The 13178-nt window shown below is 30.7% G+C and overlaps 1 protein-coding gene across 1 annotated transcript in view; it reads left to right on the forward strand.

Moving 5' to 3' along the window:
- Positions 1-443: 443 nt before the first annotated feature.
- Positions 444-13178, forward strand: part of LOC107444646 (uncharacterized) — a 29668-nt gene continuing 16933 nt past the window's right edge. The window contains exons 1-2 of the mRNA XM_071185822.1: positions 444-3960; positions 11740-12036. Of these exons, the coding sequence (XP_071041923.1) occupies positions 492-3960; positions 11740-12036 (3766 nt within the window). The 5' untranslated portion in view covers positions 444-491. The remainder of the gene's footprint in view (positions 3961-11739; positions 12037-13178) is intronic.

Here is a 13178-nt window from a genome sequence, read left to right on the forward strand (position 1 = left end):
AAGAAAAATAATGCAACTAATCTTATCGTTTAAAAATGGGATTACAATATTTTAAAATATAAATTGCTGTGCAAAAATCTCTTCTGAAATCAAATAATAAACAAAATTCCCTTAAATCATAAAAAAATTAACTCGATATTTCATATTGACATTAATAAAAATAGAAATAAATTTCAATTTACTAATGTCATGGATATATATCCTGCATTTACAATGTATTGTATATCAACATTTCACAGAAAAACTCATTATATCAAGATTTGACAGAATTTATCAGAAACTAAAAATTCACATATGGTCTATCGTAATTTCAAACACATCAAAACTTTGACACTAGTATCTAATTAAAATACCTGGACATCTGCAAAATAAGTAATTATCCACAGGTGGAACTCAAATATAAGTACTCCTAAATAATTTTTTCTCCTTCACTTGCTAAAAGAACCTTTTAATGTAAAGATAGATAAACCAACTTTCATCGAACTAACGAAATGCGTATCAACAAAATTTTCAGAGTTGAAGCTGTTGCTAAAAGAGACGCTGACCTCGATGCCGAGTATGAAGAAGCAATGGAAGAAATTGAGTCTATGAAAAAGAAATGTAAGGCTTTGGAGTACGGTACTCATACAACAGGTCTCATAACCAATCTAATCGGAGATATACCAGACATTCCTCTTGTCACCGACAAGGCAAAAAAAATTGCTGCAGGCGTATCTGCAGTAGCTCACGTAGCTGAATATGGAATGAATATTGCCTCGACAGCGATGGAATGTGATGACTGGAATTTTGAAGAAATAAAAGCAATTATGGAAAAGAGATTTAGTGAGATAGACAGAAAACTTGACAGAATGGCACAAGCTGTGGAAAAAGTCACCAAAATGGTAACTGAAACTTTATATGGAGTTGAGAAAACTCGCGAAGAGATGAAATGGGGATTTAAAAACATACTAGCAACTCTGAAAAATCTCAAAATACAATCAATATTAAGTAAAATAAATAAATTCTCTCGATATTTTCAAGAAAAACAAGACGAAATAGGTAGGCTGCCGGCGGATCAATTCCTATTTCGTTTAAAAGAAAAAGACGGTATTCTTGACTTCTTGAAGAAAGTGAGGTTGCCAGAAGGTTTGCATTCAGATCTGTTTGATCTAATGGACAAAAACAATAATTTTGCGATTCCTGAGAATGCTGATGATTCCAAAGCATTTCAAGCTTTGTATGCTTTATTTTATGGAACGCAGACTTATGCTGCAGTTATGTTTTTTCTTCTAAAACAACACTGTTATCTTGTTGACTTCTACTATCAGAATGGCAAAGACGCACAGTTCAATGATCAAATAACTCTTTTAATCACAACCTTTAATGAATTCAAAACATCCTTAACTGGAGACAGGGGTTTAATTAACAACGTCATTAAAACTTTGGACGAAGTTAAGGACAAGGTTTTCATTCCAGATGTCAAGAATGAGTTATATGTAGACATATCAAAGAGAGTAAATACTTTAAAAGAACTAAAGTCTAAAATTGCAGGTATGGTCTTAAATGTCATAGAGGACATGCCACAACCTGTTGATAATATCGGCTTCTCAGTGGTAAGTGTTATTCCATCTAACTATGGAGATTGGGATGAGAAGGCAAAAGTAAGTTACGCTGTACAGCTAAGAAAAGATGGTGCTTACTCTAAGTTTAGTCGATGGTCTGAGCCTATGAAAGTGGAGAATCAAGCAAACCCTGTAGTTACAGTACCCAGAGACGAACAAGGAAGAGAGAGGCTTATTTTTCGAAAATTTAATGAGAACAAGCCTGAGCTAGCATACATTTTAACGAAATCTCAAGTGGAATTTCGAGATGTTGATCGAGATCTTTATGATGCAGCGGGAAGTAGAGATCAAATGAAAGCTTTGGAATATATTCCTAAGTTACTTGAAGGAGGAGCACACATTAATGCGGTTTTCGAAACTAAAAGAAGCATCATGCATGCTGCCGCTGAAAGTGGAAACGTAAAAATTGCAATGCGATACCTTATCGATGAAACACAAGATGATCTTTTGAATGCTAAGGATGAAAAAGGATTTACTCCGCTACACGTTGCAGCTGGCACGAAAAACGCTGGATTTGTAAACTTCTTGATCACTCTTAAAGCAAACGTGAATGTCCAAACAAATTCCGATAGTTTAACACCACTCCATATAGCTTCGAAAAAAGGGTTTCAAAATGCGGTTAAGCATCTACTTGCTGCAGAAAAAATTGAAATTAATCAACAAGAAAAATCGGGCTATACGCCTTTACATTTTGCTGTACGTGGTACCCCAAAAACTATCAAACTCTTGCTTGATCAGGAAAATATCCTAGTTAATGCAAAGTCAAATTTCGGCCTGACTCCTTTCCACTTGGCTATCATGAAAGGGGATAGAGACATATGTGATGCATTGTTAAGTAGTGGCAAAGTAGATGTAAATGCTGGAAATAAAGATAATCTAACACCACTTCACTTCGCTGCAATGGAAGGAAATATAGATATGATACAGTACCTTCTGTCAGGAAAGAAAGAAGTTGAGGAAGTAAATATCAGTGCTGTAACGTCTGATAATAATTGGACACCACTTTATGTGTCTCTATATTTCAAACAGGAAGATGCAGCCCTTGAATTTCTTAAAAACAGCAGGATTGATATTAGTATATCTTCCAAAGAAAATGTAACACCACTTCAGCTATCTGTTGCAACTGGACAAATGAAGGTGTTCGATGAAATATTAAACAAAGATTCTAATCCTGACGCAGTATCAAAAGATGGATTTACTGCCTTGCATCTAGCAGCTTTGAGGCCAGAGACCAATTTTACTGCAAAATTGTTGGTTAAAAATGCTAACATTGATGCAAAAACAGATGATGGTTCTACTCCTTTACATTTGGCGTCAAAATCTGACAACACAAATCAAATCATACTTTTAATAAACCAGGGGGCAAATATGAAACTGTATGATAAGAAAGAACTTTTACCATTTCAACATTTTATAAAAAATGTAAATCTTGAAGCTATGAGAGCAGCGGTAAATAAAGATCCAAGTATTGTTGATTTTTTCACAGATGAAGGTCTTGCTATAGGGAAGTATTGTTATAATTATATCTTTAGCAAGATCTATGATTATTACGATAATAAAGATTCTATTCAGTTTCAAAAATACAAAGATTTACCACCGTTAGAAGTTTTCAACAAGATGGGTTACTATGAAATACTGAGAATTGTAACAAATGATCCTTTGGCAGATATTTTAGTCAACTCGATAATGGAAACAATTAACAAAGGAGTTCGAATGTGCTTTGAAAGAGAAGAAAAAACAAATGAAACACCATGTAATTTTACAAGCATTCGTATGAAGCGTAATTTTGAATCAATTGAATTGACAAAGCTGCAACCAACGCATTTTTCTACAAACTCTGGCAGTACTAGTAAGAATTTAAACAGTAAAAGCTCCTTTGACGCGAAACTAGCTGATGATCGGAATCATTTTCCAAATGTTAAAAACTCTTTCGGGCAAAATATTGATACTAATGGAATTTTGCTGTTGATGGATCTTTTTGTTCGAAAATTCACAAATGAGAAGTACAAATGGAATGTCAAAGAACCGTTGTCGACTTTAGAATCTCAAGCTGAAGCATTGAAAATTACCGAAAAATTTAGTGAATTTGTAGACAGTGTTAGCGATGTACCAGCAGAAGAGTTGGTAGATCTCGCTAAGTTGCATTCAGATATATACAAATCCATTGAAGGTGGAAATAGCAACATAATTCTGAATATTCTATGTGAGCAGATGAAGAGTATTTTAAATCCTGAGCAAATGGAAGCTTTCTTTTCAGATCTCGTTACTAATGATCCTGGCGGAGCATCTGAAAAACAAAACCCTCTTAACACTGTAGCGCAACACTGCTTGTCAGAAACAAAAAAAGGCAATACAAACTAAATTTACGAAATGTCTTCACTGCTGGTGGTAATTAAATTTCTAATTCAAAATTGCTTCTGAGCTTTTTGGAACTATTTTCTAACCTTACTAATTATTGATTTATGTAATTTATCATACTAAGTATAGAATCTGAGAAAGCAGAAGTTTTCTTGTCCGATCTTGTTTCAGTATTCCGGTTCAGAGCCCCAAATTCAAAAGTCTATTACCACCTTAAAGCAACTAGGCTTGAGTAATATTTATACTCCAAAATGTTTCTTTTTTTATCCATGATTTATCAAGCTCTATAAAATTTATTTTGCAATACAAATTATGGAATTTCATGCCATTATCTTCCCTTTTATTAATAATCTAAGCACACAATTTGTAACCCAAAAGTTTGTTACTCAATTCATTCATAAAAGTTTGCTTCCGGAACTCTTCAACCGGATATTTTGCTGCTCTCTTTAACCCGAATAACCCGAATTTATGTTAATGTTATATTTCTATTAGATACTTCGTATAATATAAATTGTTTTAGTTTTTTTGAATTAATCAAATCTCATTTTTCAATTTAATTATTATTATTTAAAATATATATGTATGGAAATTTTTAGGTTCGTGTTCAACTAAGGTTTTTTAGGTTTTGATCGATTTATAAACTAAGGAAAATTGCCTATTTGGAAAAAAAATTATATATAAGAGAGGCTTTTTTGAAAGAACAATAAACAAGTTTAACAATTTACAAGTTTAACAATTTAAACTAATCAGCATATATATATTTATTTATTTCATGAGGCTTTCAATACGAATTCTACATTTTATGCTTTCAAATATATAAATATATCCAAGGAGAATATAATACTTAAATAATAAAAAAAATAGTTTGAACTAAGTGAAAATTGAAAATAACTGAGATGCGGTCAGAAACAGTGCGATTGGATGAATAAATGTTACACTTAAAAAATTTGTTTATAAATTATTTTAAGTATAAAACTAAATTTTTTATAACTTCATATGACTGTAATTAAAAACACAAGCATATTGTTTTCTTAAACTGAAAACATTTGTCATAGAAACTAATGTATTTTTATGACACAATTTGTATTACAATTTTGTGTAAGTTGTTTATAGGAAACATGTACCGTTTTTGTTATATTTCTCCTGTGAAATTTTACGGTACAAATGGATTTTATGGTAAAAAGTACTGACACCCCTAGACCCGGTAATTTTAATCGTAATTTTTAATGATTTTTTATGCTTATTCTATAAGTTTGAAAACTAATGCTTATGTGGACGAAAGGTACATTTTGAAGATAAATCTTCCTAAATATATGTTTTTGCATAATTTTTAAAATGTTAGAAATTTGCCAGTTTATACATCCATGACTCTCAAGGAAGAATATATCTTTAATTAGTGAATTACCTTGACTAATGTTTAACCTTAATATATGAAGGTATAAAACATTAAATTGAAACCATACGAGGAATTACTTGTTCCGAAAAAAATTGAACACGCTTTAATTCGAAAATTATATGCTGTTAAAGCAACTTACTTTACATATTATATCTACATTTCATATCTACATATCTAAACACACTTTCTATGCACACGTTATTTATCATTCAATGTACCACATATGTATCTTATTAAGTTAGAATTTCATTTTTTTAAATTGAAATTAATGTGTGTACTATAATTGCTTTGATATGAGTGTAAATTATTCAAATTGTTCTATTAACAGATTGGGAAAATAATATTTTTCGTATAAATAAAAATATCGTTGTACCAAATGTGTCTATTTTATTTACATAATCCTTCTATTTCAATTAAAAATTATCTTTCCTTTGGATGATTTCGACACCCTGTGGCTCAGCGGTAGCGCTTCGCGCCGTCGTGCCACAGGTCCCTGGTTCGATCCTCGGGCCGGGCAAGGTTGACTCAGCCTTTCATCCCTTCAGTGGGTCGATAAATGAGTACCAAGCATACTTGGGAACTAAACACTAGGGGTTCCGCGTTCGGCTGACCACCTGACCGGAACATCTGCTCCTGCAACCCAGAGCCCAAGGTCAAGAAAACTGAGATTGGCACAGAACGCCTTGGCCCTCATGGGCTGTCGCGCCGCTGAGTTTAGTTTTTTTTTGTTGATGATTTCAAACTACACGTTTCTAATATTAACGTATTTTTCTTAGATTCTTTACATCAGGTTAGAAGATGATTTCAAATTAATTGTAAATCACAGCTTTATAAAGCTTCATAAAGCTCAATCTTTAAAGCAGAGCTATGTTCATATTAGGAATCACAAATAATCGTTTAGTAATAAGAAGAAAATATCTTTATCATAACATGAGAAATTATTTTTTAATCCCATCATAATGATAAATGGCATTAAACTTATCAAAATCAGCTGAAACATCTACTCTATTAATTATAGCAAAAAGTGTGTATTTCTTCGAAAAATCAATACCTTAGGTATTGTGTCACGGAAAACTTAGTACAATCATTTTCAATTATAACAACAACAACAAAAACTCACGTAATATTCTCTGTGCGTTTTCTCCTTTGAGGGAAACGAGGATAATTTGAGGGAAAGAATTAATATTTTTCTAATTAGACAAGTGGTACATTTATCCTATAAATTTTTTCACACTAAATTGAATGAGTCTTATCCAAGATGATCGAACAAAGAGTTTAGAATTTACGAGGGGTTTGTGTAGAAAAAATACAAATCTGTACATGTACTTCGTTAAGAATCTTAGTATTACAACAAAAACAAGTGCGACATTGTTTCCTATATATTTTTTACTTTCAACCAAATGAGACTATATACAAGTTAATTAAACGGTAAGTTTAAAAGTTGTAAACACTTTCATGTATAATAATAATTGCTTTTGGCATAACTTAGTACAATTTTTACTTGGCTATCTAAGGGCTATCTGAAAATGCCAGGTATGTCTTCCTATGAAATTTTTGATACAGAATTGAATGAGATGAAATTCGAGAAGATGAGATTAATAGTTTCTAAGTTAAAAGGATTTTCCGCATAATAAGTTCAATTCAAAAAATAGTACTTTTTATACAAAAAAAGCATTTTTAACTTTTTAAATATTAACTTTTTAAATCCATACATTTAGTCCAATTTGATTAAACGAGAAAATTAAGTAGAAAACGATATCTCTCTTGTCTGATAGGCAGCGTAGGAGGCAAAAATAAGTTTAGGTACAAATTTGTTCCTTTTGCACGAAAACGCTTATGACTTCAAAACTATAGTCCGATCATCTCGGAGTTAATCTCATGAAGTTCAGCGAGAAGAGTCATAATGAAATATAAAAAGTTATATGAAATATAATGAAATATGCAGATAATCTCTGAATAACACTGTAAAGTGTGTACATAAAGACGTATCAAAAGTAATACCAAGTTAAAAACCATATTAAAAAAATTACCAAATAAAATAATAAAAAAATGCCAATTAGAAAAGTTATACATAAAAGCTTTTGCCGCTTTTGAATTATATAAATAAATATTATTTAAATAAATAAGTACAAAAAAAATTAATTTTCTATTTTCTATAATATATATANCAATTTAAAATGTTAAAATATGCCCCAAAAAATTTATCTCATTCATGATTATTTTATCACGTAGGATTACATGACATATATATATATATATATATATACGTTTTAAATAATGTTTCTAAACAGCTTATTCAAATTAGCTTAATTGGAGCTAAGCAATTCCCGACAGAAACAAAAAATTAAGGGTCTATTTAAGAAATATAATTTAATCTTCCATTATCATTAAATATCGAAGATGATAAGGTATATATTTAACCCATCTAATAAATTCCTAAATTCGCAATTTCGTAAAATAAAGCTATTAAGAATCGAGTAGGCTCGAAACCATAGAAATTGAATTCAGCAAAAATTTAAGGATGTCAGTACCAGTAATAATTACATAAAATTAATAAAATTAGCGTATATAATAGAAATGATTATTTTCAAATAATAATTCGCACATTTACCGATAAAATTGTAATTAAATATATTATCAACGTTTTTAAATTGATGAAACTATTTGTTTTCTGCAACAAAAATGATTATGATTTGGAAAGGTAAAAGTTTTAATTAACTCGTTGTATTAACAAAGACTGTCTACACAATAAATATTGAAAATCATTGGATGAAAAATAAAAACTTACTTCACAATCTGCTCAATTTTCATGGACAATTGATCAGTCTGGTCCTTCTTATTGATTCACTGATTGATTATTCATGGATGTTCTTTTTTACATTTTCCAGCTTCATAAATTAAATTTTTTTTTTCAAAGCTAGGAAATACAAACATTTTTAAGTGAATAAATTTTCAACCCGCACAGCTGACATAAGTGATTCATTCTAAATTCCTTCGCAAAAATTTAAATTCTTCCACTATGTATTTCTTACTTAACGTAAAGACAAAGACGAAACCATGTAGAACATAAACAAACCAATCATGCATCGAAGTGGCCAGGTACACAAAAGAAAAATATATTAAGGATGCTATAGAATATATAAACAAATAATAAATCTAAGTTAAGTAAATGAAGTGGAAGTGAAATAATTATTATATATTAAGGTTACAATGGAATATATAAACAAATAATAAATCTAAGTTAAGTAAATGAAGTGGAAGTGAAATAATTATTATATATTAAGGTTACAATGAAATATATAAACAAATAATAAATCTAAGTTAAGTAAATGAAGTGGAAGTGAAATAATTATTATATATTAAGGTTACTATAGAATATATAAACAAATAATAAATCTAAGTTAAGTGAAAGACGTAGAAGAGAAAGAATTATATTTTAAAAAAACTCGATACAGCTCTGTATTTAATTAACTTCGAATTATTACAATGTGTTAAATAACATTGTAACTAATGTGGTGAAACTTAACACAACTTTAAGACACCATATTGCTTATAAACGATCAGCTGGTGCTGACGTCATAGGTCACATGTGTGGGTATCTGTGATATTCCTTTTTCTTCTTGAAGTTCAAGTACACAATTGTTAATAAATAAAATATTTCAATGTTCATTAGTTTTAAAATATTTTTACAGTAATATTGTATAACTAGTGCGCTGCGCCCTCTGCTCGCTAACGCTCGCCAACCAACAAAAATTGCTACGCAATCTTATATGGTTTGCTTCGCAAACCAAGCTCGTTTTGCTCGCTACTAACTTAGGTACATTGCAAATGCGCAAAATTCTAAGAATTCAAAACAATCATTCAAATCCATATAAAAACCTGTTTTTTAAAAAAAATTGCATCTTTTTAGTAAATACTAAGTCATTAAAATAAATTTGAATTCAAATAAATGACATGTAATTCGTTAAACCTATTAGAAATGTGTTATAGTATAATTCGTGATATAAATCAAAAATCGTCAAATGAATTCGTAATATATAAATTCGTGAAAAAAAGCGCTTTCGACAAAATACTGAAATAGAGATCGATCGACAAGGACTACTCACTTCTTATTCATTCACGGATTGATTATTCATGGATATTGTTTCTAGATATAATAGCTAGCTATTATGGTTCACCTGAATAGAAAAATATCGATATTATTTAAAACGCTTATACAGTATTTAATTTTAAAAAAATTTCACGTGTTAATTTAAGCATAAAGCAAAGCAGTTAAACGCTGTTTAATTATTATAAGTTTTGACAAATTACTAGTAATTACATTCTAACTGTGGTACCCAGTTTTACTGAAAATTCACAATCTATCCCTTACTCACCCATCATATGCAATCATCATACCATTTATGCAATGACAGCCGAGCGATCATTTCTTCTCTTTTCCTATTATTTAGAGGAAAAGTTTAAGCAAATTTTGAATTTTCTGTGCAAATCAAAAATAAAAGTTACAATAATTATTAAACAAATATAATAATACTTCGAAATCAACTGCAATTGAATTTTTTGCTTTTAGAAAAAAGTTCTGTTCTAAAAAGCAAATTTAATAATGAAAAGGTACTTGTTTGGTTGGGAATTGGAGAAATGTTAAAAATTGCCGTACAGTTATTGACGTCATTGATGCTTAATTAGTTTTGATAATAATTTCTTCTAGTATTATTATCTTCTGGTATTATGGTACGACTTCTGGTATTACGGTAATTTGTGCTGTTTTAAGACACTATACTAGTATAAGTATCAAGGTACCTACTATAGGTACTTTGATATTAGGATTCTTGCGAAACGTGGAAAGCTATAAATACCGAAGAAATAGCTTGATTTTTGACTATCATGAGGGGGTCATGAACAAAGCATATTAAATACGGCAAAGTTTTGCTTTGATGAACATGAGTTTTTAAAACATGTTTTACTTATTCAAATTACATTAAGCAACCAGGAATGACAAAAAAGTAACAGAAAATCAAAAAAAGAAAAAAAAAACAAATTAAACAAGAAAGTTGTGATCCCCTTATTATGATCACTGGTTACCCCTTGGTGAAATGCTTTGTCTTTCTCGATTGACTTCTGGATTTAACATCACAACATTTCAAATCATGGGTTGCAAAAACTATCTCAATTGATGTTTGTCTTCTTATTGATTTTCATATCCTCTTACGTACGTGTTTCAAGACGTCACAAAATACTTTACCTTCTTCAGCTTTCATATTTATATTAAAATCACAGTCAAGACAGTAATTATACGTTAATAATAAAAAGAATATAAAAAATACTTTAAATTATTGTTATGTAAATACATTAAAAATGCCTGGTAGGAGAAATGAAAAGAAACCAAGAAACAGTCGCCATAGCAACGCATGCGAGAATGACGCATGCGCACTGTTTACTATTACTCTTGCACACAGTTGAAAAGTGTGCGGATGCCATCAGATCCTAACCAAGATCCATTTTGCCAATGGGTAATAAATGATAATTATTTTAGTTTTGTTAATTCGCGATCGCAACGAACTATAGGGGGCGTTGTTGTATGAGACTAATACCTGCGATTTCTATATGAACAGTCATTCAGTNTTACAGGCTCCCGCTAGACGGCGTACTCGAGCGTTGCGATCACGAATTGAGTTGGCACATGTCTTTCAGTTCTGCGCATGATTTGGTAGAATTGAATATTGCTCCTATATTGACTATTAGCTTTTTTCACTCCTTAAGAAGAACGGATATACAATTAGTTATTCATAAGTTATAAGTTATTTTTAAAGAACAAATCACAGAATTTTTCTGCTTTAAAAATGCTTTTTTTTTAACCAATTTGGAAAATTGGTACAGATCAAAGTTTTTTCACGCCTGCAAACTTTTTGATTCGACAATTATCACAAATAAAGAGTTGTTAGAGTCCTACAAAAATTTTGGCTTGCATAAGCATTAATAAAAGTAGGTAGCACTACAAGATCAAATAGCTGCTATCCATCAATTTTGCCTTTTTTTTAATTAAAGGTAACAAAATGCTAAGATGTTGGGTCTTTTTTTTTGTCTCGCAAAATCTGTGGAATGACTTTCATTCTGCGTGAATTCATCTGAATTCAAAATTTAAAGCAATACATTAAAGCAGTGCGATTCGAACATTAAAGCACTAAAGCTGTATATTAGTACTTTTGAGATTCAAGAACATATGGCAACGCAAAATCTAAAGAAAATTATTAAACTAGTGCTACAACTATAATCAAAAAAGTTTGAAAATATTACGCGTGAAAGTTCAAAAGTGATTTTAAAGTTCTACTACCAAAATCGCATGCTTAAAATCTTATAGTATCGACAATCGTTTTCCTCTTGAAGCATGGTTGCACATATATACAGATGGCTCAAGGCTTGAGATAGATGACGTTGCCGGTGCTGGCATTTACTGTGAGCATTTTTCCCACTATCTTTCGTTGGGAACAGCCAAGACCGCTTCTGATGATGAAGTTGAGGCAATCAAAGTAGCTTTAACTCATTTAAATGCTCGTCCTTCTCTTTTCGATCAAGCTGTCATCATCTCGGATTCCCAAGCTGCGATTCTGGCCATTGCCAACTGCTTTCAAGCCCCTAGCTCTTTTTCCATTGTGAAATGTAGATCTTTAATGACAGAGATAGGTGAAAAATATAAAACGATTGCCTTACAATGAATTCCATCCCACTGTGGTATCCCCGGCAACGAAAAAGCGGATGTATTTCCCAAAAGAGATTGCGTTGTTAATCAAGCACCAAATAACTTGGTTAGCTATAAGTCCACTTCATTAATGATTAATCATGCAATTAAGACTACACATATATCATTGCTAAATGAACGGACAAAAGAAAAATCGTGGAGAAATGACATCCTTAATCTCTCCGATTGCCCAAGAAGCAGTGCTGTAGCTCCCTTTCGTCTTGCTACCAAGCACGATTGCTTAAACACCCATCTTTTCCGTCTTAAAATAGTGGATAATCCTGCCTGTCCCCTCTGCCGCAGTGGTGCGACGATGAATGTTGAACATCTCCTCAACTGTTCAATTCTCACAAAGAACTGCATCTACTCCCGATACTGGAAGGACAGAGAGACCTTTTGTTCAATTTAAATTTTTGATTTAATTTTTGTGTTTGATGTTTTGCTTTTGTTTTTGCATTTTGTATATTTCATTTCTTTCTGTATTTGTATTTTTCTTTTGTCTTGATCTCTGTCCGGAGTTAGGTATCCCCTGCTACATTGGAAATTAAAAAAAGTATAGTTGATTCATTAAGGATACATTGTTTAGCCTTAAAAAGTAGCCGACAGAGAAAAAAAATATCTTTCTGCTTAAAACCAAACATTATAAAAATTTCCTAAATCAATTATATTTTTAAAACCAAAGAATCACTCTATTTTGTAAGTGTTCATCATCTATGTAAAAAAAAAGGTTTTACGTTTTGTAGAGTAATTATCAGCTAATACAATTCATTTTCTTTCATTTTGAAACACAAATGAGAAAAATTTCTCACAATGCTAAAGTCAGAGACTTCAAGGTGATTTTTTTTACTATTTTTATTTATTATTTTTCAAGATTGGGTTCTTGATTTTTTTAGTTACTTTTCAATCACTTGAATGCAGAAAAATTCAACAATTGTTTAACTTTCATTTTTTTTTCTGAACATTCTTTGTTTAATAAAATGAGATAAAATAATTAAAATAAAAATAGTGGAGGTCTACAATTGTTTGCAAATTTTTTAAATATTAATATAAAATATCAATTTCAAATATAATATATTTCAAAAATAAA

Source organism: Parasteatoda tepidariorum, chromosome 9 (assembly GCF_043381705.1).
Source record: "Parasteatoda tepidariorum isolate YZ-2023 chromosome 9, CAS_Ptep_4.0, whole genome shotgun sequence".
NCBI lineage: Eukaryota > Metazoa > Arthropoda > Arachnida > Araneae > Theridiidae > Parasteatoda > Parasteatoda tepidariorum.